Here is a 25,567-nt window from a genome sequence, read left to right as displayed (position 1 = left end):
GGGGGGGGGGGGGGGGGGGGGGGAAGTCCAATTTTGGCTAGTCGACATAAACACCAATCACTACGACATGTCACAATTCACAGCGGTGATCACTCCTACATGAAGCTCTTTGTGGCAGCTTTGACAAAACTAAAACTGACTGAAGGATCAAGTAACCTTGGGCAACCTCAAGCCGGCGTGAACATCAGTGACATACATGTCTGTGTTGCTCTCGCCTCCTGTCATAGCTCCTTCTCTCTTCGCGCTAAGGTGTACGCCATCAGGGGCACGCCACATTAGTGGACGGATGTTTCCAGGTCCCAGCTACAACATAACCCCCCGGCTGACCTCGTCCTATTAATTGCTACTTCACGATCCTTGTTTCATTTTCATTGGCTACCTAGGTAGTTACCTTTTTGATGATTTTTCTTTCTATCCACAAGTAAACAAACAAAAACGTTCAGATCTTGGACTTATACGAGAAACTTTTACTTCTTTGCCTTTTAGCAACAACACGCGGGACAACTTATAACGACAAAAAAAAAACATGTCACTACCAACAAAAAAACACTCGGGAGGTTTTTGGGCATGTCTCCCAAAGAATGCCCAATCGGGTCAATAACTGCACAGATACGCCACGGCAGTTTCTTCCGGCTATTTTAACTTGGTTCCTTTTTTTTTTTCTTGTCCGTTTTTAATATCCATCCAACCGCATACAAGTATCACACGGACTCTCAAGCTCACCACATGTTCCGCTCGCTCCCCTTTTTGTACATCGAGTCCCACCGCACCAGGCAAAACATGAAGCTGCCGGTGTAACGTGCATACAATTTGGGCTCGGCGGTTTATCGGCGAAGAATCTCTTTTTTTTGGTGTGGGAGCAGGTTTTTTTTTTTGTACCGGTAATGATAATATTTGGTTTTCTTTTATGATAATACTGGAGAGACACTGACCGTAATATCCCCTCTCCTCCTTTCCGGACGTTGACTTGGATTCACCGAGCATGACTGCAAAGCTCATGATATCAAAATTGCTTGACTTGCAAGCTTCAAGCATATTATACAAGATTTCACGCAGGTAGCGTCACAACCACCTACATAATCCATCTAATATATTGCTTTAACCCGGGCAGAAAAAAAGGGGGAAACACAAAGATGCCTCCCCACTCCACAGCACAGCTCCTCCTCCTCCTACTGGCCACGACGATACAGCCAACAGCAGCCATCCCAGCAACTGCAACCGCAAAGACGAGCGTCACCACGACCTGCACGACCTCTTCGACCACCCACAACAGCCTACTCGACCTCGGCTACCCGGGCTACGACACCCTGACCCGCATCGCCACCACCACCACGACCATCATCGAACCGGCGCTGCCGCCGCTGACGACAACGGGCAGCGGCCCGGTGGCCACCGTGCTCGAGACCCACGTGGTCGCCGGCACCGACACCACTTACCTGGTCCGCAGCACGACCAGCACTTCAACGCGCTCCTCGGCCTGGAGCTACACCACGACCCGGACGTGGATCGTGCACCCGTTCGTCGGCAACCCACCACCGCCGCCGCAACAGCCCCAGCAGCAACAACCGCAGCCACAAGCCGCCGCCCCGACCCCCGTCTGTCCCGAGACGTCGTGCGCCAACCCGACCGAGGAGGCCGACAAGGTGCGCTCGCAGCGGGAGTTGGCCGACTCGCGGTGCGCCACGCGAAACATGGAGACGGGGTGCCAGGCGCAGCAGTGCCAGGCGCGCAGGGCGGCAGACGGGCAAGGAGGAGGGGGTGACTACAACTGGTGGTGCCTGCGCATCAAGCAGACAGACTTCATCTTCCCGGAGCTGCGCATGGGGAGGTCGTGCTGGTCCGCGACCAACAATTCCTTCATGCAGCTCAATGCGCCCTGTCTTGCCGCAGACTACCAAGCAGGTTGTCGACCGTGCCGCGGGAGGGATCTGGGTTGGAATGGGGCAAACTGGATCGATGCGCCGTTGTGAACTTTTAATTGGTTTGGTGAGCTGATGTTGGAAATTGAGACCGTGAGAGCTGGCCCTCCTTGGTTGGAACTAGTTTTCGGGAGGACAAGCAATATTATTCGAAGCTTCCACATGATTTGGTCACATGTCAATATTTGTTTTTTCTTTTGAAATAAAAATACAGAGGATTTTGAGATGTCACTCGTAATCCCTCCCCGTCGTACAGGACGTAACATAAATACCTATGCATCCCATCGCAACGCCCTGTCACATGGCCAGGCAAATTATGTAGCAAGAATCCTATCCTCACACATATAGGGTAGCTGAAGCAACATTACCCTGGTCATTTAAAAAAACAACTCCCAAGCCCACCCCCGCTCGCTATTATGATCCCCGGTAACTGCGCCGTGTCTTATGCATGTTCCAAAAAACAACAACACCATCGTTGGCATCTACCCCAGGCGAATTCTTCTCGTTTCCTTGAGTTCCACCGAGACCCCTCGTTTCTTCAACTCAACACGAACCAGCTTCTACCCTGCATCGCCAGCTTTCTCCTGCGCCGGCGGCCTACCGTCTACGTTCTGCCTCTTGGCGTCCGGCTGGCTCTGCTCTGACGCCACAGCCGTTTGATCGTGCGGCCTCTTCTTGTCAGATGCGCCAGCCCCGGTCGCTTCCTTCTCCTTTTCGGCACGAGCAGCCCGTCGTGCCTCCTTTTCCTTGGCCTCGTTCTTGCGCCGCAGCTGTTTCGATTCAAACTCGTGCCAATCGCCTTCGATAGTGGCCAGCCTGCATCAATTGTAAACATGGTCAGTGGATGCCATTCTATAATATCTCCAAAAAACTTGGATCAAGACAAATAAAAAAAAAACCCCCCAAAAAAACTTACTCAACAGCCTGTCTTGGAGCCGGCTCCTCCTCTGTGAAATAAGGATGTTCCAAGATTTCGGCAGCAGAAGGTCTCTTGGCCGGATCGAAGCGAAACATGGCCTCGAGAAGGTCAAATGCAGCGGGTGTCACGCGGTGCTGATACAGTTTGGCAAAGTTGTTGGGCCTCTTGAAGGCCGGCCGCAATAGCTCAAACCAGGGCATCTCTAGGAGCCCCGGCCACTCCGATCGGCTCGGCGTCCCCAGAACCGCCCATATCTTATCCAGCTGGCTGATCTCGCCCCCTTCACCAGGGAATATAGCATACTGCGTCAATATCTCCACCATGACGCATGCGGCTGACCAGATGTCAACCGCAGGACCATACCGCGTCTCCCCAAGCAGGAGCTCTGGTGATCGATACCATATCGTGATGACGCGGTTGGTGTAGTCGAGTTGGTGGTGCTTTGCGTAGAATCGTGCAAGACCGAAATCAGCCAGCTTCAAAATACCATCATTGCTCACCAGGATGTTGGCAGCCTTGATGTCACGATGTAGGACTCCTCGCCGGTGTAGGTAGTCCAGCGAGTCGAACAATTGCCGTGCCAAGTCCTTCTTTTGTGCGGCTTCCAGCTTGAAGCTCGGGTGGTTGAGCAGACCTGTCAGATCGTGCGACATGTACTCAAAAACCATGAAACAGTCATTCTTCTCCACCATGACCTCCTGCAACTTTACGATATTGATATGCCTCAGTGATTGCAGCAGCTTGACCTCGCGGACAGCCGTCACCGGGAACCCATCCCGCTCACCCTCCATTCGTATCCTCTTCAAGGCCACTAGGTTGTTGGTGTAGACGTTGATAGCCTTGAAGACTTTTCCGTATGTCCCGGCACCAACGACTGATTCGTTGCCGGGCTTCCGGTAATACACCGAGTCCGAGTTCGCCATTTCTACCGGGAGGCCTTCCTTCCTTATTGGTCGTCTCATCGTCTTCTTCACCATCCTGAACCGGGGCTGGGGCTGTTGGCTTGATGGCTGCCTAGGCGCATCAGGCGGTGGCCGTGGGCCCCTGTCATGGCGTGATCTTGAAGACGCTGGCCCTGTTGGCACGTCCTGAGGAAGATTCCTTTCCTTGTTGATAGCTTCTTGGCGCTGCTGCTGCTGCTGAGCTTTCGTCTGTGTCGGCGGTAATGCGTTAAACTTGGAAGATATCTCCGGCTTCGGTATTGTTGCAGGAACCTTGGAGGAAGACTTAAACTGAAACTTGATCTTTGGGTTCGATGGGCCACTTGGCGGTTGTCTTTCGGGTTGGGTCATTGTTATTTGTGGCTGGTCTTGTTGTGATTGTGAATTGTCTTCAACATGTCCCGACTGACTGTTATCCTCGACCTGCAGATCTTTAGACGGCCTGAAGGGATTTTCATCATCCTTGGCGTGCTCGTTAGGATGTCCATGAGCCTTCTGTGAGGCTGATTCCCCATTGTTTGAGGCTGCAGCAGGGCTAGCGTGGCCGCTACCTCCATGGGCACTGCCTTCATGAACACTGCCTCCATGTACACTACCACTGTGCACACTCCCATTGTGACTTGCACTCTTAAAACTGTTACCACGGTACCCGGCTCGCCCGACTTGGTTGAAGGCGTTTCCTCCCCTAAAGCCGCCTCGGTGACCACCGCGGGCGGGACCTTGTGGGTATGAATATTGTGAGTTGGGGCCTGACGGCGGAGCATATGATGGTGATTGATGATATTGCCCATGTGGCCCCGTTGGAGTAAAGTTTCCTGGATTGTGAGCACCATTAGGCGTATATCCTCCGTTGGGAGGGTATTGATGCGTATAACTAATCACATGACATCAGTATCGCCGTTTCGATAACCCTCTATAGTACGAGTTTTTCGCATTGAGATGATGTCAAGGGAATCAGAGGGCTTACCTGGGGGATTGATATTGTTGTTGCCCACCCCAGCCTTGGCTCCCACCATATGGTGACTGAGGTGGTGGTGTCCCATGAAAGCTGTTGGGTGTTGCATGTCCCGACGAGTGCGAAAATCGCCTAGGTCCTGTGGGAGGCCCTTGAGCGTAGGGAGCCTGCATCTGGTAGCCACCACTTGGGCCGTAGCCGCCGCGATAGCCGCTCCCCCTCGCCGACATGTTCACTTCGACGCTGTTGGCTCCAGACACTCGAGGAGCTTGCGACTTGCGGGAGTGCCGCTCTTCACGGCCTCTGCCCTTTTTGCGTGATCGCGAGACTTCGGGTGGTGGTGGCGTTGCTCGCCCGTCGTAATGCCTCCGCTCCGGTGGTACTTCAAAGTCACGACTGGGGTTGTGCCCTCGGCCCCTGGGTGGTCCTTGTTGGGATGGCGAGAATGGTGGGTGCTCTGCACCCTGAGATTGAGAATGGGGTGATCGGCCACGGGAGAAAGATCGCGGGCGATCGGGTACTAGAGGCGAACGAGACCGGCGTCTTCCTCCAGATTCCCTCCCAGGCTGGGGAAAAGGTTTACGGCCACTGGGAGCCGGACCTCCAAACTCGTCCCTGTCTCGATTAGGAGACCTTGAGCGGTCGCGACGGTTCTTATTCTTCTTTTTTTTCTTTTTACGCTTCTCACGTCGGTCAAACTCGCGACCGTAGCCGGGAGATCGCGACCGCGGTCGGCCCGGGGAAAACGGCCGCTGGGGATGCTCTTCCCTTCCAAGTCCTGCCTTGTCTGGTGCTGGACGATTGTCAAAATGATAGGGTTCGTCGGCCTGAGGGCTTGGACCGCGACGCAACCTTTTCGCCGAATGATCTGGATCCGCAGCCGGCGGTCCAGGACTTCTTTGGCGTTTCGAGGTTGAAGCAGGCGAGGAGGCAAGACGCGACGATTCGCGAGCTGCAGTGTTGCGGTGGGGCAGATCTCTCTCCCTTTCCTTCGCAGTGTCAGGCTGATCGAGATGCCCTGAACGAGCAGGGCGGTCGAAGATGGAATCTGGTGCAAAGCCTCGCCGAGGCTCCTGCGGCGGCCGTGGTGGTGATCGGTGTCTCGACTGCCGTGGTCGCTCTCGACTTCGATGCCTCGATCGACGGTTTTGACGCGGTCCCTGACGCGGTCCGTCGGCCGAACCCTGTATCGATAAATTTGATGGCTCAGGACGCTGACTCTTGGGGCCGATGGGCTCTAGGGGTCGTTCAATCGATCGGCCCCTGCCGAGATTATCTCGGGGGAGTGGTGGGTGAGGTTGCTGCTGCTCGCGAGGTGGTCGTGGTCGTGATTCGGGGCGTCGGGGAGGAGGAGCAAAAGACGACGACGGGGACGGAGATCTGCGCGACGAGCTCATAGCTTTGCTTGTGTCTGTGCCAAAAGCTCTCTGATCATCCTTGCCGCGCGCGTCACCTTGTTGATTGGTGCGGCCTTCGTTTGGCATTGCAGCATTTTGAGGGCGTCGATATGTTACGTTTTGGTCCATGCTCCACGGGGCCCGATTTTGACTTTTAGTGTTGGTCAAGGCTTTCTCTCCTTCTGGGCGTGGCTGACTTAAGCCGCAAGACAAGGGTGTGTGTGTACCTCAGCACGCTGCTACCTCGAGTCCAGTCCCGCTGAACGAACGGCACCCGTCGCCTCGCTTGTCTGCCTGCCTGCCTACCTACCACTTCACGCTGGCTAGTCGCTCCGTATCGGTAACATTGACTGTTTCGCCCAAATACCTTGTGGATGGATAATAGATGGATTTGATGATACCGGCATCAGATTTCTCCAAAATCTGTGGATCTACCAACCATCAACAGTCTTGCATGTCGTCCGGAAAACGGTCCTGTCCCTGTGCACACGATTTCCAGTTGTTTGTTGAGGTTGTGCCGGCTTGTGGATCGAATGACCTTTCTCTTGTGCCGATGAGCTGATTCCGAATCACAGTTGAGCGTTGATCAAGACTCCAATCTCTATGCGGATGGAGCCTCTGCGGGGCCAGTTGTGATTGCTGTTACAACTGATTGATGGATGTGCTGTTTGTGGAATGTGCGAATATGCGCTCTGTGAAAAAGAGTCGTCGCTTTACGCCAGGAAGAAAGAATTGGTCCCGAAAACAATCCAACTTCCGGGAATGGCAACAATGGGCTAGAGGAGCCCCGTGATCAAAGACACCGCGAATTTGAGACTGATTTTGTAGGTGATATGAAATACGAAAAGAAGAGATGGACGGCAAGGGGGACCCTCGGGCCGCGTTCCTCATCAAGCTTCTAATCACGGGCCAGCTGCTCTTGGGTTGTCGATAACTTTGCTAATGCCAAGGGCAATAAACCTAGCAGCACCATCCCCCTAGCTCCGGATTCGAATATCTGACCTGTCAATCAGGTTTACCTGCTTGGCACTTGCAACAAAGCAAGGCGATCGAGAATGATTGATTGATAAAACTCCGAAGGCAAATCTGTTGCTTGGTAGATGTACCCGTCTGCCTGCCTGTGTTGTAGTCAATCCGTGCAGGGCCTATGGCCAATTGAGAATGGATTCGGTTTCTCAGCCCGGCTTTGCAGGTCAAGATTGCCCCGGCAGGCGGCGAGTAACAAAATAAAACGCAGAACGTAAACTCGGCCACTGCAGTAACCTGGAATTTGCCTTACTGTATGGCACGTTCAGTCCAACCCAAATGCCACAAGGACTCACTTAGCTGTGACTGTGACAGCTTAGCTGTACTGGTTCCTAGCAAGCCGGGAAAGCTAAGCTGTCTAGCAGGTCCAAAATTTAATCGCGTACCGTAACTGTGCGCGAGGCCCTTAGGAGTCAGGCAGCCAGCCGACTCAATATGATCATCAAGTCCATCGGCAGCGGCCCGAGCTCCGTTCTTCACCCCAGCGCGCGCTGCACAGGTTCTTCTGGTCGCTGCATCTTTCCCTCCTGAGATGTCCATATCCGCCTATTCTGTGACTCGCCCTGAACAACGTCGCCACAGTGAAGCAAAGTCATCAGGTCACTCTATATTTAAAAAATTGCATGCACCAGACATTTACAGGTCATGTTCGATCTGACCAAACACCGCCACCTTTCGCAAGCACTAAGTTGCTTGCCTTGCTGGGGATTCCTCGAGGTACCTTCTCGCATTCACTATTCCCGCCATCCATCCATCCACTTACGCTTCAGCCATAAGGCTCCGGGCTTGTGAGTACGTGGCTTCTTTTAAGCGTGAAATAACACCGAAAACCTTGTTCAGAATATCCACAGCACTGGGGGGGCATCGTGGGATATGGGAGGTATGGCGGGAACCCCATCTGAGTTGACAATGTCAGCAAAGTAGCAGGTCGGGAAGCGACCGCCAACTTCACAAGCCACCACAGACATAGACAAGAGAAATTGCTGTCTTGGCAGATATATCTGTTCCCATCAATCCACATCGATGTGCCGCCATGTTATGTCCCTGTTCCGCGTCGAAGCATCATCTTCCTTTTCCCATGTCTCGCTGGTGTCGTCGATCGCGGACTTGTCTTCGTCGTGGCCGAGCCATAGTGTGCGGGGTCTTATGAAATCCTGCTGTAAGTCTGGCGGGAACTGGTCGTTGGCTTAACAGGGCCATGGTTACCTCGTTGCAGAGGAGCTTCGTCATATCCCCGATATGTCGAAAGTTTACGTTGAAGATCCTGAGAGGCAAAGGTAGAAGTGATTAATCTTCATCTCCGCTATGGTTTGGCGTAGAGACAGTTGGATCGAAATCCTAGCCAGCGTTGCAGGAAAACGACACCAGCAGGCGAAATCATTAGACTCTACCTGGTGGTCAAATATACCACCTTGAAAGGCTTCGGTGTGTGAGGATACAGATTTCGGGACTCTGGGATTAGTGATTCGACTTCCCCGCTGGGACCATCCTGCCCCAGACCCACCACACACTCTGCTCATGCATGTGATTCATCACGTGCTCAAGCTTGGTGTATCTCCGCTAGGACGTAGATTTGTAACCCATCCATTCTTCGACATGGTTCCTGAAAGCATGGAATCAAAGCGTACAAAAAACAAACCCCCCAAATGATATTTGAAAATTTTTCATTATAACACCAAAACGCTATGTCCACAACAGATGGCACGCCATCACTTGATGTTCGGTGAGCAACCCATACAAACGGTGGTCGCGGGTTATCCACTCCTCGCTACTACTGTCACTCACTCACCTGACTAACTTACCAACCACGAATCCCGAGCTTTCTCTTACGCTCCTCCTCTTCCGCATTCGTAAGCTGGACATACTTGTCGGCGACGTAGCTCCTCAGCTCAACAGACATTCGTTGGAACGCCTCTTCCTTGGACCAGTTGCTTGGGTGATTCAGCTTGTAGTCGCTAAGCTCCTGCACCAGCTGCTCATGATCCAATCTAAGCTGTCTCTGGGACTCCCGGCTCCTGATATACCAGTCACTGAAGCACGGCGCCATCATAACTTTGCTGGTGCAGTCGCACATGATGACATCGCCATCTTGATCCAGAAAAGATCCGCTTGCGTACCTGTCACAGCTAGGCCTGGTTCCAAATGCATACACAGGCTCTGGCATCAACTTAGTTCCCGGCTGGCCTGGGTTAATATGACTGTCAAAAATGTGGGGGATGGAATTGAACTCGCCAAAGTCCCAGCCCTGCGTAGTGCCTAGACTTTCATTGTTTCGAACGATATGCTTGCCAAGACCCGAGCTGTTACCGTGGTCAACACTGCCGTTGTTCGGGTGGCCGAACTGACAGTTTCCATTGGCCATTCTCGTACATTGCAGTCCATACCTGCAAGGTATTGTGCTTTTGGTTTGTTGATCTGGCTGATTTCGAGGGCCGGTGTTGTTGTTCCTCTGCTGCCTGGTGTTGTTCTTGGTGCTGTTACTACCGTTGCTATTATTGTTGTTACTCATCCATTGGCGATTGTTGTTGTTGCTTCCATTCGCATGATGCTGGTTGTTAAAGCCTCCATTGCGTCTGGCCATTTCGTATGGGGAAAGCAGTGTATGCTTTTGCTAACAAATTGAAGTAGTGACCGGCGCGTTTTCGTAGTGAAAAGGGGGATATATGAGAGATGAAGGTGAAAATACAAACTGAGAGTCAAGTTGGTAGTGTCTGGACAGCCTGGTCCTGGTTATTGCGGTTTGGATATACAGTAAATGGAATAAAGAATCGAAATGGGCGAAATATCTCAATTGAGCCACTCCTTGGGTCATATATATATCGTTGGCAAGGACTCATCGCTTTGTTCAAAGCTGCCTATTTGATGTCCTGACACTGAGACTCTATGGCAGAAAAGCTTTCAAAGAATGGACAAACAAAGCGAAACCATCTGATACATTGACTTAACAAAGCAAGTCTCTTACATTGAATACTATACGACACAAAGAGACGTAAATACGCAATCCAAGAAATCCAGATAAGGACAAACAAGGATTCCAATAATAGATATTAGTGGCGGCGAGGGCAAACTGACATCAGCAACACAATTGAGCCATTTAGAACTCGCTATCGATTGTCTGCAGATTCCATCCGTAACGTAATAATCCCCTTCTTGGTGACGAACATAATGGCTGGCTGTGCCATTAGTGGATAGGTGTAATCGTGTATGCGTTCGATCAAAAAGCTTGCACGACAGGACAACATATGATGCAGTCAAATCTACACGTGCTTTAGAGCTAGGGGCTGGAGCTTCATCCCCCGCAGCAAATGTCGTCATAGCTTCTCGCCAAAAAAAAGTGGGAGTTGCAGGATACGAATAAACAGACGAGACGAACAAGGTGGGTACAGTGTTGGATGGCTCTGAACCGCAACTTTAACGCACTGTACCTGTAGAATACACGACTTTTTATCATGCGGGTGCTGCCGGGTCGGTGAACCCGGAGACTAGCACGAATGGTTCGCAAAAGACGCATACATTGGACGGTGATTTAAGAGAGATAAGCCGAGAATTCATTTCGATGCAGGAAGAATTTTATCTGTTGGGAATGGGTAATTGACGCCCAAGGAATGGCCCAGGCTACCAAGTCTAACCGCTTTAGCGCCCGTGCCAATAATAAGAAATTTTATCATCCCAAGCGATTGTACTACCTAGGTACGGTACGGGTGTGCCGGCCAGGATGAGACAAGGGCACAAGAAGGAAGAAAATAATGAAAGAAAAGTCTTGCCGGAATGTTGAAGCGCGGGATGATGCCGTGACCCCAACCGCAACCCATACCTTGATTTAGGTACCTACCTTCCTTCGTTTCTATGAGAACAGACAGACAGACAGGGAAGACAGTTGAGTTTTGACAATTGTAACCACAGTGTAAGCACCTCCCCAGACGATTCGATTTGTGGCTCCGGTTTTCGCTTGCCCACACTCATCGTTGCCCGGCGGGCGAGCTTCGATTACCCCGGTTGGCCCCATTTTATCTATTGCATTCATCGAACAAATAAATGGGCAGGGTCTTGGCACGATTACCCAACCACCGTGCACCCTCCAGAGCAGAGTTGCTGCTGCCTTTCCTCCACGCCCGAGGTCTCCATCTACTCTTAATTACCCTAGCTACCTACCTGTGTACGGGACATTTGGATCTTCAATTTCTTTTTCTTTTTCCAGTTGTCTGCTCCGCCATTCTCACTAACGCCTTTTTTCGTTTTTGTGTGTTGCGCGCAGCTGGGTAGCTTCGATAGTATCTTCTGGGATCAATTGCTAGCTACCAAAATCGACCTCTAGCTCGAACTGTCTCACAAGCTCATTAGCTCATCCTGCGTCTCTTTTTGCGCCAACTTTGTCGGGACTGGACAGCTCCATTGACGTCTGCAGCGTTGAATTGCTTCCCGCGTCCCACGCAACCCCCAGCAAATACAACCAGCTGCTCAAGCGCCGAGACTCTTGATCTTGGTGTGAGTACCCACAAGCTTGACAATCCTCGCCTCATCCCCGCCCGACATCCATACCTTGCCTTCCCTACCTCAGACATCCACATCCATTTTGCTGCAGACATATCGCCCGAGTGTCTCCGGTACAACGTGGTGGCGTCGCCGCTTTTGAACCATAATTGGCTTGTTACATCATTTCTTCTTCAGAGCTAGTTCCGTCGATACTTTTGTTGTTCGCTCCCCTCTACGGACTACTCTTATTACCACCCACTACCGCTCTTTGGAGTTGCTGTTCTAGCACATCTCACCAGCCAAACGACACTTAAACATATCACGTTGGAACATACGACGTGTTCCACGAAATACTGATGTCCTTTGCATACAGTACCGGTGCCGACATGGCGGAAGGCGGAGAACGTGAGCCTCGCGAGGTCAAGAACCACATCCTGTTTGAGATTGCAACCGAAGTTGCGCACAGAGGTATGAATGCCACAGATACATGAGAAACTGTCCGGTCGGCCTCGCTAACCTATATACCTTCGTTTAGTTGGTGGTATCTACTCTGTCATCAAATCGAAAGCTCCTGTTACGACGGCTGAATATGGCGACCGCTACACCTTGATTGGTCCGCTCAATCATACTTCTGTAAGCTTGGCAAAAACCCCACCCGCAGCCGGAGAGCTTGCACGTATACTAATAGATGACGGTTACCACAGGCTGCTGTCGAAGTTGAGGAGCTCGAACCGAAGGACCCTGCGCTCACTGCCACGATCCAGTCCATGAAGGATCGTGGCATCGGCATATTATACGGACGATGGCTGATCGAGGGTGCCCCGCGCGTACTGCTGATCGATACAAAGACTGCCTACAAGCATCTGGACGAATGGAAGACAGACCTTTGGAACGTTGCTTCCATCCCTTCGCCTCCCGGCGACGATGAGACCAACGAGGCCATTGTGTTTGGTTACCTGGTTGCCTGGTTCCTGGGAGAGGTACGCATTCACATGGAGGGCAAATTCCCTTTCAACCGCCCCATATATATCCCATGCTGACATTGTTGCCTTGTTGCAGTATGTTTGCCACGAGAAAAAGAAGGCAGTTATCGCCCATTTCCACGAATGGCTTGCCGGAGTTGGTCTGCCCCTGTGCAAAAAGCGACGCATTGATGTCACCACTATCTTCACCACTCACGCTACTCTGCTGGGAAGATATCTGTGTGCCGGCTCGGTCGACTTTTATAATAACCTCCAGTGGTTTGATGTGGATGCCGAAGCGGGCAAGCGTGGTATTTACCACCGATACTGCATCGAGCGTGCCGCTGCCCACTCGTGCGATGTCTTCACCACTGTCTCGCACATCACTGCTTACGAAAGCGAGCACCTGCTGAAGCGCAAGCCCGACGGTGTCCTGCCAAACGGATTGAACGTGACCAAGTTTGCGGCCATGCACGAGTTCCAAAACCTCCACGCCCAGTCCAAGGAAAAGATCCACGACTTTGTTCGGGGCCACTTCTATGGCCACTACGATTTTGAGCCCGAGAATACTCTTTACTTCTTCACGGCCGGTCGGTACGAGTTCAGGAACAAGGGCTGTGACATGTTTATTGAGTCTCTGGCGAGACTTAATCACCGTCTCAAAGCCTCTGGAAGTAAGACTACTGTCGTGGCTTTTGTCATCATGCCTGCCCAGACCTCCTCCCTCACAGTGGAGGCCCTCAGGGGTCAGGCCGTGGTCAAGTCTCTCCGAGATACCGTTGATGTGATTGAGAAGAGCATTGGTCGTAGGATCTTTGAGCGCTCGTTGAAGTGGCACGATGGCGACCCTCTCCCCGATGAGAAGGAACTGATTACTAGCCAGGACCGTGTCCTACTCCGGAGACGTCTGTTTGCCATGAAGCGCCACGGACTTCCCCCCATTGTCACCCACAACATGGTAAACGACTCCGAGGATCCCATTCTCAACCAAATTCGTCGTGTCCAGCTCTTCAACCACCCCACAGATCGCGTCAAGATTGTTTTCCACCCAGAATTCCTCAACTCGGCCAACCCTGTGCTGCCCCTGGATTACGATGATTTTGTCCGTGGAACCCATCTCGGTGTCTTTGCATCATACTATGAGCCGTGGGGTTACACCCCGGCCGAGTGCACCGTCATGGGTGTTCCGTCGATCACGACCAACCTGTCGGGTTTCGGTTGCTACATGGAGGAGCTGATCGAAAACTCTAGCGACTATGGTATTTACATCGTAGACCGCAGGACCAAGGGTGTCGACGACTCTGTTAATCAGCTCACCAACTGCATGTTGGAGTTTTGCCAAAAGAGCCGCAGGCAGCGCATCAACCAACGCAACCGTACCGAGCGGCTTAGCGACCTCCTTGACTGGAAGCGAATGGGACTCGAGTATATCAAGGCGCGCCAGCTTGCGCTCCGTCGGGCCTACCCGAACTCGTTTGACGGTGACGACACGGCCGATTTCATGAACAGCAGCGACCTCAAGATCTCGCGTCCCTTCTCGGTCCCCGGATCTCCTCGTGACAGGGCTGGCATGATGACGCCTGGTGATTTCGCCAGTCTGCAGGAGGGCAGGGAGGGGCTCAGCACTGAGGACTACGTATCGTGGAAGCTTCCGTAAGTACATTTCCAGTGCGAACCCCAGGAAATGGTTGAATTTCAATGACTAACAGTTAAATCATCTGCACTACAATAGGGAGGAGGAGGACCCCGATGAGTACACTTTTCCCCTAACCCTGGGCGCAAAGCAGCGGCCTTCGGGTCCCGCCAGCCCGCTTGACGGCGTGCATCTCAACGGCAACGGCAACTAGGGGAGCCAGAGTAGTCGCGTGGGCAGCGTGAGTAGTCCCAGTCGAGACGGCATTCGATTCCGACATTCCCAGGAAATCAAAGATGCAGGCAGCTCGGGGCAGGTAGAAGATGACAGAGAACGGATGTGAGATTAACATCCAGCAATACCGCTGGTGGAAATGTGTGCTGAACGGCTCATGATCTTCAACGATGTTTGTGGGAGGACGGAACAACTAATGTGGAAGATGGGGAGGGAAACAACGGTGTTCATCTATGCCGGTTTAAGTTTTGACGATTGTTGCATTGTACAAACCGTACTATTGCGAAAGTCTCCTTTGTTTGTCGTTTTGTTCCCCTTCGCATAATCTTGGGACTATTTTTTTTTATCGCATTATACTGGAATGGAGAAAACAAAAGCATTGATCAGATTGTCGCTTGATTACATGTTAATTTTCCACCGTAGTGAATATATGTCATTTTGGCTCTACAATACCAACAGATTGCATGCTTCTCGCTCTAGAAATGATCTGGACCCGGTCTAGCAATAGAATAAGCGAGACCTGAGACGGAGCGTCGTTTATGTTGGATCGAACTTTAGTAAGGTATGGACGTCATACTAGGTACACTCAGCCAAGCTAGCCTTGCCTATCGATTCGAGTGGGTGGCGGCGAGGGAAGACCGGTTGGTCGTTTTGTCAGAGCTGAAAGATCAAGTCGAAATCAGAAATCAGCTTGGCTTATTTCTGACAGGAACAGGAATCATTCATCCCATCAAAAGACGGTCCTTTCCCGCTTTTTTTTTCGTTCCTTTGAAATTTCTGACAAGCGTGTATTTTTCTCCCTATGCCAATGTTCTCAACATCCGATGCAGCTATACAAGATGAGATGACGGTTGCGTAAACCTGGGATGATCCCGACAAGTAAATGGAGGCCTTTTTTTCCCCCCGAAGATCAAGCAGCAAGGCAAAGGCAGTAATCGCCTAGCCCTCTCCGACCCACGTGCGTGATTGGAGGCTGCACCGCACCGGATTGCTGGGATGCTTAATGGTTGCTCGCCGTGTTCGCTTTTGGAAGGTACCTAAGTTGCTAAGGTAGGTGCCTGCATACCAGTTAGGCTGCATGGAATGGTGAGTTTGGGGGCGGTGGGAGGAAATAATCCAAGGCAGTGGTCTAGTGAAGTGTGAAGCGACGAAGGGGGTCAACTAAAGCACCTAGCATTAGCTTCTACTCTCCACATCTAGAAGACTACTGTAGATTAATTTGCTAGGTTCGCCAAGCAGCCCTAATGTGTTGAAGATTTAGTCTGGGGGGGCTGCGTTTGGTTTTCCTAAAGTCATCAAAAAGTTGCACCAATCTTCTTCTACTTGAGGCTTCGCCGGCAGTTTTCTTGGGGTTCTAGGGGCGGGTTGATATTGGACGGGATGCATTGGACGGTCGGGGGCGGCAATGCAATAGGTCCGGTTCTGGCTCCTCAATCGTGGTTGGGTGCTTGTGCTGTGCCTTTCAGGGGTGGCAAGCAGGGATAGCCCTTTGATCTAAATACAGTAGCACACTTTGCAAGGTGAGCGTGGCACACACACACAGCCCGGATGGTTTGGGGCTTTTTTGTTTTTGTTCAAGCCCTGTACGTGGTGGTTTTGTTTGTTTCGAACTCACCCCCGCTTCTTGTCATCCTTTGTCTGACTTGACAGAATTGAAAGAGAGAGAAAAAAAGACCATATGCAGCCAAGAACACAAACTGGCACCCCAGGGATCCCCAGGCACAGCAATGGATATGTCATTGTTGGAAAGCCAATCAGTGGACAGGTCCGTTTGCGCAGAGGTGGAGATTAAAGTCTCCTCCCCGCACCAAACCGCTGTGATGTAAGTGGTAGTGGAGGGGGAGAGGGTGGAAACAGGGCGCGAAAGGGCTCTTGGGGCTGTGATCGCCTTGCTATGTGCCATCGTGTGGTTGTGTGTGTGTGTAATTTTTAGGTGCGCCAAGGGGGGTCATTTTCGCCGGACTTTTTTGGTCCAATAGGCCCTGCTTCGCAGATTCTCTGGCTTTGCGGGTCAGGCAAGGAGGTGGTAGGCTCCAATTGAAATCGGCAAACATTGCCAGACCTTGGCTAAGAGCATTCCATACCTTAATCTTCCTGTCTTTTTTTTGCCCTTCACGACGTTTGCGCACCCATGATGTTCCAACCCTCTCTTCAACTTAAACGACGACCCAGCTTACTGTCACTAGGTTGAGCCTTGAGTTTTGCAACCTTTGTTATTTGCGAGGACAGCAAGCGAATCCTTTCCCAGGCTGTTGACATATTCCCCGACTTGTTGTTTGGGGTCCATGCAGACGAAACAAGCAGCCAAGAGATCTCAACTTACTGTACTCAATTGTACCATATTCCCCGTCAGTTGCCAATATTTTTACCTACAAACAGACTTGCCCAGTCCTTACGGCGACTCACTCAGGCTTCATCCATTTTCGCTGCCGTTATTTCGGGCAACAAGTCCATCCGCACCACCCGGAGGGAACACTGGACTTTTGGCTCTCGTCTTCTTCTTCTTCTATTGTTCTTTTTTTAAGTTTCTCTCTGGTTTTCCTTTCAAAACTCAGGCATACAAACGAAATTTGTGTACACGTGCGACAAGGAAGTTAATTACGTGGTGACACCCACACCGTCTTGCTTTGGTGGCTTTACCGCGCACACACAACAAGGTCCCCCAAATCAAAAAGATCGACGACGCAGACCCAGGTCGCGCGTGCACACCTACCTCAAGAAGGCGGGATCGGACGACGCACTTCACGCCACGGCACGCCACATAAGACCTTGCACGCGCCGGAACTCAAACTAAGAAAGCACCGATGCTAGGCATCTTCTAAGGGTCTTCTTCATTCTCCCCTATTTTTAATTACCTACTCTTGAAATACGACCATCCAAGCTTTGCAACGGCTATGAAAGCTCGAGCTTAGGTCGCTTGATTCTTGCTCTTCCGTCCTCCGAGGGAACGAACAAGGTGAAAGAAAACTAAAAGAAAGAAAGAAAGAAGCCAAAAAAAAAAGGAGGTAGGGTAGACAGCCCAAAAAAAGAAAACCCGTTCCTGCCACCATTCACGGTGAAACCACGTTCACTGGGATCCAACACCTCACCAAAGTGGAGATTTATTTCAAACAACGAGACACAAAATAAGAAGAAACGCATGATTTACTGCCTCCAATTCAATAATTCTCACCTCTCCAAAACGGTCCGACTCGACTCACTAGGATTGTCTTGCTGGTTTGGCTGCCAGCCATCCCAGCCATTCATTCTCTTTGTCTCTCCACTCTGCAGGGGCAATTGTTCTGAACAATATTAATTACACCGCGGCGCCTTTGGCCTTTGTGTCCGAGACGTTTGCCCATCATGAACCGGATAACCTACCGCTTTCGCAATATGGGTCTTTTCAAACGCAGCAAAGATAAGCGCAAGAGCGACAGTGATTACACTCACGGCGGCGGCAATGGCAAGCACGGAGGTGGTGGCGGTTTCCTAGGCGTTCCGGGCGCCATGCCCGGCTACAGTGCCGGTCAGATTCAGAGCACCGCCAGCATGACATCCAGTAGGTTGTTGGCGCGTCTCCCTGATGCCATACTGGAGCGCATCTTCTTCTTTGTGTGCCCGCACACAGGCGACGAAACATATGAGACGTGCGAGCAGAGCAGCGAGGATGACGCGTGCATGCTCTGCAACCAGCGCGACCTGGCCCACTGCGCTGCCGTCTCAAAGCAGTGGAGGAGGGCTGCTATTAGGCAACTGTAAGTACACTCACTACTTTCCAACTCTCATGTGCAACCTTCTCTGTCTACATACCTTACTTGCTAACCTCCATACCCGCCCTCCAGCTATCATAGCATTCGCATCGATTCGGTGCACTACTGCGAGCGAGAGATCTACCTTTCGGACCTGCGCAAACGCCGCTCATTCTTTGATCGTAATGGTCTACCCGAAGACACGGCCCAGACGCGCCTCAAGCTGCTTTGCCGCACTCTTCGCGAGGACCCGACCAGGCTCGGCAAGCTTGTCGAGTACTTCAAGACGCCGTACATGCTGCGCGAATCTTGTCAAGCCGACCTCGCCCGTACCATCGCCGTGCTTCCCAACTTACGCTATGTCGATCTTCCCGAGGGCCTATTTGCAGACGATTCGACATATCTGACCCTTCGCATGGAGGTCCAAGCGAGGTGTCACCAGCTGCGCAAGATGACTTATATGGCTGGCTCGGAACGCAGCCTGCAGGCTCTTGCAAGTGGCAACATCTGGCCGAATCTTGAGGTCCTGGAGCTGATCCGCATCAATGTCGACCCTGCGATGCTGAGACATGTTTTGGGAGCGCTGCACAAGCTCGAGGCGCTCAAGGTTTCTGAAACCATGACATTTGGAGACGAAATACTTTTCCACAATGATATGGTCCCGCCGTTCCCTGCGCTGCAGGAGTTTATTCTCAAGGATGTTCCCAACGTTAGCGCAGAGGGCTTGAAACAATGGCTGTCGACGCGCCGCGACGCTCGTAGCCGACTAAAGAATCTTAGTCTTTCTGGCACCGGGGTTAAGCCATGGCAGCTCCACGGCGTCCTGGCGGCTGCGTCTGCTCTTGAGAGTCTCACAGTTATAGAAAAGGTTTCCGCCTCGCTGCCCACTGCCGCAGGAACACATGATATCCCACCTCTGAGCTCCAACTCGCTGCTCACGCTCAACTACGAGATAACCGCCGTCGGATCGGGCCCAGGTCCCTTTGGCGGTCCAAATACTGTCGCAAGCGGAATGAGTGGCGTGACTTCATCATATTACAACTACCTTTCCGGCTCTCTTCTCTCTGGAGCCTTGCCGAGTCTGCGGGCTGTCTACGTCAGAGATGCCCACTTCCCAGACTCGCTCCTTGGTCTTCCACCGCCACACCCTACATTCGCCGACGGCTTCTCGATGCGCAGACCGAGCACTGCGGAGGGCCGGTCCAACAATGCCTCGCTCGGATCCAACATGCAGTCGCCACGCACCTTCCTGACACCAAAGATGGGAGGCGGCGCCCCATTCCAGGACCCGAGCGCGCACACGATGCCGCTGCCGCAGAAGCCGTTCGCGGGCGCCGGCCACAACCCACGGTTCAGCAGCAATAACCCATTTGCGGCCATGATGCCGGCGCAGCAGCTGGCAACCCTCGAGGTCTTCACCAAGGGCGACGACGAGCTCGACTGGTCATTTGTCAAGGTGTCGGGCGGCTACGCAGAGAGCGGCGAGCCATCGCGGCCGCACAGCTCGTACGGCCTGTCGAGCGGCTCCGGGGGCGGCTGGGGTGCCACGGCCGGCGCGAGGAGGAGCGTCTTTATGGGAGACGGCGGCGGTGGCTTTCTCGCCGTGCCACCCTCCCCCGGCGGCAACAGGCCCGGCATGCACGGTCGTTCCGGTAGCATGAACAATATTGGTTACAAGAGTCCCGCCTGCGGCAACGAGTGGCCAGTGGTCTCGCCGGGCTTGGACAAGAGAAAGGATCGGAAGGACCTCTGGCGTTGATTTTCTTTTAGTCCTCTGGGCTGTTGGGGGGGTTTTTACTCGGGAATGTTATGGTTGGCGTTTAATGTGGTTTCGGTGTTATGGGTTTAAATCGGACCAGGCGTTCTAGTTTCTCCAGCCCCAGGACGGCCGTGGTTCAGTGGGCAGCCACTTTTGAAAGCTGCCTCGCTAATAGGTTGGGCTTATTCTTTTCTCACATCTGTATTTGCTAATATTTGGCAACGGCATGCATGCAAAGGGATCTGGAGGGAAAGTTGTTTGCGCGCTGTTGTTCCAGGAGACACTTGATTTGGGGGAGACTGGTGCAAGTTTTCAAGGAGGAGGAGTATCTGGGTCATTTATTACGGTGTTGTGCTTGCATTTTATTCTCTAGCTTAGCCCCTTTTCGTACATAGCCGATACCCAGTTTGTTGTTTGTTGTTTACTTTTTGTAAATTCTCAACTACTATTTCCAAGCAAGCACTTAGACCAAATAATTTCAAGTTATGGGCTTTGCACCTGTTGAATTTCCTGCAGACAACAAATCTTGACATAATGCCAGGCTCTTAGAGGGCGGAGGGTTAATCAACGGCCTCTAGGGTTTGTAACTTGATGTTACTTCAAGTCGACACGAAAAAAATATCAAAGATTTTTTTTAAATATGAAATAACCGCAAAGAGGTGAATAGCGGGACCTCCACTCTTTCAAGTCCAACTCGTTTACTTACACTCCACTACGAGTTTAGGGGGGAAGGAAGGGAGGGGCTGTCTAGCAGCACAAATCTCAGTCCTTGGACAAGTCTAATGATCTTTCTCATATCTTGCTTTTGCTTTGTATTCTGGACGGAAAACTTCTTTTCTTTTTCTTTTTCCAAAACGTACCGGGGCGTTGAACAAAAAAAAGTTTATTTGCTTCTCGAGCTTGTCTTGCAGCTGCATCTCAACTAACATCTTGTCATTGACATGTCAGCTACAAAACATCGGACGAGTGTCATTGACAGGGCATGCACGTAAATATAAGCCAATCGACCAACCAATCAACGCTTTATGGGAAAAAAAATCTTATACATCCCTGCCTCCTTCACCAACCTGTTACTTCCGTCCGTTCAGACTCCAACCAAGATGCCGGAGTTCCGTTTATTTTGCCACTCGTTTGTCTTCTTTGCTCTTCTTTCATCTGTTTTTTTGTTATTTTCTTTACCCTTTTCTCCTTCTGGCTGTTGATGTCACCTTTGTCACATGCCACTACAAACAGAGACGTTGGAGTGCAGTCAACATACAACATCGAGACCATGATTCTATACTATGTATGTAGATTGTGCATAGTAATGTTGTTGACCAAGAAAGATCAATTCTATAAGAGCCCCCTTGTAAAAATACACCGTATTGCGCCTCGCTTGAAAGAAGGAAAAAAAAAAAAAAAAAGACAAAAGACCCCTAAACGCCTCATGTAGCCCAACCCAGCTCGATAGGGTAATGAGGACAATGCCCAGCCGTATGAGGAAGAAACTGAATGTGAAAAGAGAGACTGAAAAAAACCAAGGACGCAATGACAAGACTGCGACATGGAAAATCTCTGGGTATAAAATAAGAAAGGTAACCGCACAAGATTAAAAGTGAAAAGAATATTGTCGTCAGAAAGGTAACAATCTTTTTCTCCGTTTTGAAAAAATCTCACCGAGAACGATTATCGGAATCAATTCAAGACTGAGAATGTTTCCCTTTTGTGAAAAGCCGCGATACGAAACTAACAACTTTTCCAACTGTTGCGAGATCTAAGAAAGAGAGAGAGAAAAAAAAAAAAGGAAAAAAAAGGAAATAGAGTTAGAAAAAGGAAAACGAAGCAAACGATGAACAAAAAGTAAGGAAAGAAAGGAAAATACAGGGTCTCTTTCAAAGAGACCCGTAACTAGAGCATGGCAAACATGATGACAATGACAGCCAGTGAACATGAAATCATGCCGCCGCTCGTGGGTATTAGCAACTTACTGGTATTGGACTTCTTCTCTGGCAGGCTTCCCGCCTCACCTGGGGCCTGGGATCCTCCGTTTGTGAGCTTGAGTGTGGGGTTGTAATATTCCTTGGTGCGCGGGGTGGTGTCTGTCTTTCCGTCGTAACAGTAGCGGCTGAAGCACGACTGGCACTGGGTCGGGAACTGGGTATTTGTGCGGATCATGCTGCGCTGCAGGGCGGCGCAGGCGACGCAGGCGGGCCACTCGTTGTCGAGGCTTCCGAGGCCCAGGGTGGCGCCGTCAAAGGCGTTGGCGATGACCGCGTCTCGCCGCTTCTGATCGAACTTCATCGTAAAGGTCGTCGTGTTTGAGTAGGCCGAGTAGGGCGAGTTTGGCATGTAGACGACCAGGGGCGGGACCTGGGATCCGTTGAATGCCGTCACGTTGCAGCCGAAAAAGGTCGGGCGGTTGTTGAGGCCTAGGTTGACGAAGGTGTTGGCGTCGGGGATTTCGGGGAACTGCACCCCGTTGCCCATCTGGCTCTTGGAACGCTCATAGGTGTGGTGGATGGCGCTGCCGTTTGGCCAGCTGCTGGTGGTATCGGCCGAAGAATCGATGGCGTAGATGACGTCGACCTTGCGTGCCGGCTGGATCAGGGGCTGTAGGGGGATATTCTGTCCGTCCAGGCCGCCGTCGACGAGGGACAACTCGGTGGACGACGCGATGCCGCCGGCCGTTTCGGGGTGGAAGCCGTAAAAGGGGTTTGGCTTCCAAGAAGCAACATCTCTGTTCTCGGCCTGAAGCTTGGGGCCGATGGATTTTAGGAGCTTGGCTACCGATTCTGGAATAGAAGGGTTCTGGCTGCCCGTGTTGTTTTGTTCAATGCGGAGCAGGACCGCGTTGAAGAGCGATGAACTCGTACCCATGACAAAAGACGACTGGTCAAAGCCGCGCACACATTTGCCGGTAGATGGAACGACGCCCTTATCAAAGTCGGATCCAACGTACGAGAGAGGGGCAAAGCCGTAGGTGGTGGGATCCCAGGTTCCCATCTCGAACGGGTTGAACTCAAACACTGTCGAGTTGAGCGAGACGATGACTGAATCGGGCTTGCGACCATCGGCAACGATGATGGGGAATGGGTAATTTCCCTGCTGGAAGTCGGGAGTTTGGGCGATGGATGAGAACAAGTACTGGTCTCCGCCATCTTCGCCGTCGATGAGCTGGTACGAAAGAGCCCGGCCCCAGTAGTCGGTGACTGAAGTAGTGAAACCGGCTTTTGATTTGCCGTCAACTTCTTGGATAAGATCCTTCCAATAGGAGGCCGCGTCGAGTATCTTCTTGACAGAATTGCTGCTCGTCTTTGGGCCCTCCAAGATTGAACGGTCGAACTTCCACACTTTGTCGCTCTCTTGTAGTTGGCTGATGGTAGAGAAGTTGTTATTGAAGATGGACCCAACGAGCCAGCTACCTCCCGACAATCCTGAAATATATGTTGTAGATTGCAAAAGACCACCAATGCCGCCTGTGTCGGTTGTCCCTGGTGTCCTGTCGTCGGCAGCCTTGATAAATCCAGCGCCGTTCAACACTGTATATCACCAACGGGGATTTTGTTAACGTGCCTGTCGCTCATAAAAAAAAAGGATTTAGACTGTTTTGAAGGCGAAGATCACTGCTGGTATTGGTGAGGATGCAGATGCAAAACAACCTAAAATATGCAATGCACCACATCAAAAGAAGAAGTCGGACGGGCAAAGCAACCCGTTCAACGACCACACCATCTCCACATTCTATTTTTTTTAAAAAAAAACAAAATTGCAAATCGCAAATCCACTTACAGGCTCGATAACCACCTCCACTGATGGCAATGGCAATATTTGGCAGTTCAGACATGTTACCCTGGTGTTTTGAAATGTAGTCGGCTGCGTCGAAATCCTGTATGTTGGCCCGGCTCAGGAAGTCGGACATCGGCTTGACCGTGTTCTTGCGGCGGTTGACCAACCACGCTGCCTCATCGGAACCGACACCACTCTCCGCGCTCCTCACAGTCGGCTGTTGTGAGGAGCATGATTCTGACACTGGTGCATATCCTCCCGATGGCGAGTCTGGCAGGGCTCGGCGTTGTATCGTCTCTCCGCTGAGATCTGATAGCAGGTCTAGTTCTTCCTGTGTTTCGACGGGTTTGGCGTGTGCCGACGTCGCAGCGAGGATTGATAGTAGATGGAGGAAGCGCATCTTTTCGTATTTTTTTATTTTTTATTTTTTACTTTTGCTTCTGTTCTTCGTTGCGAACAGTAAACACCTACACTGAAGTAGAGTGACCTGTCGTACTTTATTTCGCAGCTGAAGACAAGGCGAGAAAAGAAGGAGCCAGTGCTATATACTCCCTACACAGCCACTGGTGGTTAGGTATATCAAGACCTGCACAAACCAAAAAAAAAAAAAAGAAAAGAAAGAAATTAAATAACAAAGAAGAGCAAGGAAATAAAAATTAAAAAAAGGCCGGACGTAGGTGAGAAGAAGAAAAAAGACTAACAAAGCAAGGCGCAATTCTAACAGCAGGCGCATTTAAGACATTTAAGCAATTACAAAGTTGTAGGCGCCAGCCCTACTCACTTCTTGGCAACAAGGTACAGCTGAGGCGCTGCCCCGATAAGCCGCAGGAAAAGACTAGTCAGACGAGATGGTTCAATGTTGCTTCAGTTGCGGGGATTGACCCATTGGGGGGGAGACTCAGGCTCAGACAGACAGGCATGGGACTCCCTCATTCAGGCGGAGCAAATCGGCCCACACCACTGCCGAAAGGAAAGCTGCCAGGCGGCAGTATGGATGGGACCCCCTTGTTCAGTGCCGGGTCCACTACACATGACCTGACCATATTTAGGTAGAGAATAGACAATCAATTGGCCGTGAACCGTCTATCCGGAGCTAAATTTGGGGGGGGNGGGGGGTTTCAAGCACGACCATACTACCATAGTGGTAATATCTCAGGAGAGGATATACATAAATATATTTAAAGAAAACTAAAAAAAAAAGAAATTACTAAAAACTTGCCCTTCAGCTGATTAGAAGATTTTGGAAGGGTTGGAAAACCCTACCTACAGTACCCTACGTAACATGCACACCCAGTATTCCCAGCTACTCCGTCATATATGGAAATGCCTCCAGGCTAGCTCGAGTCTAACATAAACCGGGACATACCCTTTTTTTTCTTTTTTCTTTTTGCACGGGAAGAATTCAAGCTTTCCGTTCCCCGTCTTAGCCCGTCAGACCCCCGGGCATTCCGCCACTGGTTTACCACGTAGTTGCAGTTGACAACTCCAAAGTAAAGTAGAACAAACAAAATACGAATGACAGCTAGGTAGGCGAGTAGTTCAGAGACCCATTCATTGGCTTACGTGGCACTTCGCACTAACATGATTCAATACGACTATCAAAGTGATGTCGGGACTCATGAGAGCCCTCCCAGCGAAACAAGAATATAGAGAAGTGAAGGGCCGAAATGCTCACCGTATCCCTGCCAGAAATTGAATAAAGCCGGTATAACCTCCACTTGTTGTTATATCTGTATGTTTCACGCCATCTTGCCAGAGATGTACATCACACAAGTCACTAGCGACCTTCATCAAAGAGGGAAGAACCCCACCAACCCCTTGCCTGCTTCATTTTTCAGGGAGAAGACCGGTCAAAC

The 25,567-nt window shown here is 51.3% G+C and overlaps 6 protein-coding genes across 6 annotated transcripts; 3 read left to right on the top strand and 3 right to left on the bottom strand.

Moving 5' to 3' along the window:
- Window positions 1–1,133: 1,133 nt before the first annotated feature.
- On the top strand, window positions 1,134–1,970 carry PgNI_07720 (uncharacterized protein; the record flags this gene model as incomplete). The annotated part of the gene is made up of 1 exon (XM_031127730.1): window positions 1,134–1,970. The coding sequence occupies one exon, from the start codon at window positions 1,134–1,136 to the stop codon at window positions 1,968–1,970; it is 837 nt and encodes a 278-aa protein (XP_030981479.1).
- Window positions 1,971–2,150: 180 nt separating this feature from the next.
- PgNI_07719 (uncharacterized protein) lies at window positions 2,151–6,964 on the bottom strand. The gene is made up of 3 exons (XM_031127729.1): window positions 4,747–6,964; window positions 2,836–4,653; window positions 2,151–2,735 (listed from the first exon to the last, which is right to left on the bottom strand). The coding sequence occupies exons 1-3, from the start codon at window positions 6,258–6,260 to the stop codon at window positions 2,480–2,482; spliced, it is 3,588 nt and encodes a 1,195-aa protein (XP_030980683.1). The 5' UTR covers window positions 6,261–6,964; the 3' UTR covers window positions 2,151–2,479.
- A 1,991-nt stretch (window positions 6,965–8,955) lies between these two features.
- PgNI_07718 (uncharacterized protein) lies at window positions 8,956–9,738 on the bottom strand (the record flags this gene model as incomplete). The annotated part of the gene is made up of 1 exon (XM_031127728.1): window positions 8,956–9,738. One exon carries the CDS (start codon window positions 9,736–9,738, stop codon window positions 8,956–8,958), a length of 783 nt encoding a protein of 260 aa, XP_030980682.1.
- A 1,568-nt stretch (window positions 9,739–11,306) lies between these two features.
- PgNI_07717 (uncharacterized protein) lies at window positions 11,307–14,908 on the top strand. Its single transcript, XM_031127727.1, has 5 exons — window positions 11,307–12,098; window positions 12,166–12,263; window positions 12,335–12,610; window positions 12,690–14,245; window positions 14,325–14,908. Exons 1-5 carry the CDS (start codon window positions 11,987–11,989, stop codon window positions 14,437–14,439), a joined length of 2,157 nt encoding a protein of 718 aa, XP_030980685.1. The 5' UTR covers window positions 11,307–11,986; the 3' UTR covers window positions 14,440–14,908.
- Window positions 14,909–16,557: 1,649 nt separating this feature from the next.
- PgNI_07716 (uncharacterized protein) lies at window positions 16,558–20,441 on the top strand. The gene is made up of 2 exons (XM_031127726.1): window positions 16,558–18,193; window positions 18,281–20,441. The coding sequence occupies exons 1-2, from the start codon at window positions 17,802–17,804 to the stop codon at window positions 19,944–19,946; spliced, it is 2,058 nt and encodes a 685-aa protein (XP_030980684.1). The 5' UTR covers window positions 16,558–17,801; the 3' UTR covers window positions 19,947–20,441.
- A 1,172-nt stretch (window positions 20,442–21,613) lies between these two features.
- Window positions 21,614–24,379, bottom strand: PgNI_07715 (uncharacterized protein). Its single transcript, XM_031127725.1, has 2 exons — window positions 23,715–24,379; window positions 21,614–23,464 (listed from the first exon to the last, which is right to left on the bottom strand). Exons 1-2 carry the CDS (start codon window positions 24,109–24,111, stop codon window positions 21,834–21,836), a joined length of 2,028 nt encoding a protein of 675 aa, XP_030980687.1. The 5' UTR covers window positions 24,112–24,379; the 3' UTR covers window positions 21,614–21,833.
- Between the last annotated feature and the right edge of the window lie 1,188 nt (window positions 24,380–25,567).

This window comes from Pyricularia grisea (genome assembly GCF_004355905.1).
Source record: "Pyricularia grisea strain NI907 chromosome Unknown Pyricularia_grisea_NI907_Scaffold_4, whole genome shotgun sequence".
NCBI lineage: Eukaryota > Fungi > Ascomycota > Sordariomycetes > Magnaporthales > Pyriculariaceae > Pyricularia > Pyricularia grisea.
The sequence above is the reverse complement of the archived record's forward strand: the minus strand, read 5'-3'. Positions and strand labels throughout refer to the sequence as shown.

Coding starts and splice junctions, on each gene's coding strand:
- PgNI_07716 (XM_031127726.1), top strand. CDS start 17,802: ATGAACCGGATAACCTACCGCTTTCGCAATATGGGTCTTTTCAAACGC. Junction 18,194..18,280: donor AGGGCTGCTATTAGGCAACT/GTAAGTACACTC, acceptor CCCGCCCTCCAG/CTATCATAGCATTCGCATCG.
- PgNI_07717 (XM_031127727.1), top strand. CDS start 11,987: ATGTCCTTTGCATACAGTACCGGTGCCGACATGGCGGAAGGCGGAGAA. Junction 12,099..12,165: donor AACCGAAGTTGCGCACAGAG/GTATGAATGCCA, acceptor ACCTTCGTTTAG/TTGGTGGTATCTACTCTGTC. Junction 12,611..12,689: donor TTGCCTGGTTCCTGGGAGAG/GTACGCATTCAC, acceptor GCCTTGTTGCAG/TATGTTTGCCACGAGAAAAA.
- PgNI_07719 (XM_031127729.1), bottom strand. CDS start 6,260: ATGGACCAAAACGTAACATATCGACGCCCTCAAAATGCTGCAATGCCA. Junction 4,654..4,746: donor CAACAATATCAATCCCCCAG/GTAAGCCCTCTG, acceptor TCATGTGATTAG/TTATACGCATCAATACCCTC. Junction 2,736..2,835: donor GCTCCAAGACAGGCTGTTGA/GTAAGTTTTTTT, acceptor CAATTGATGCAG/GCTGGCCACTATCGAAGGCG.
- PgNI_07715 (XM_031127725.1), bottom strand. CDS start 24,111: ATGCGCTTCCTCCATCTACTATCAATCCTCGCTGCGACGTCGGCACAC. Junction 23,465..23,714: donor TGGAGGTGGTTATCGAGCCT/GTAAGTGGATTT, acceptor GGTGATATACAG/TGTTGAACGGCGCTGGATTT.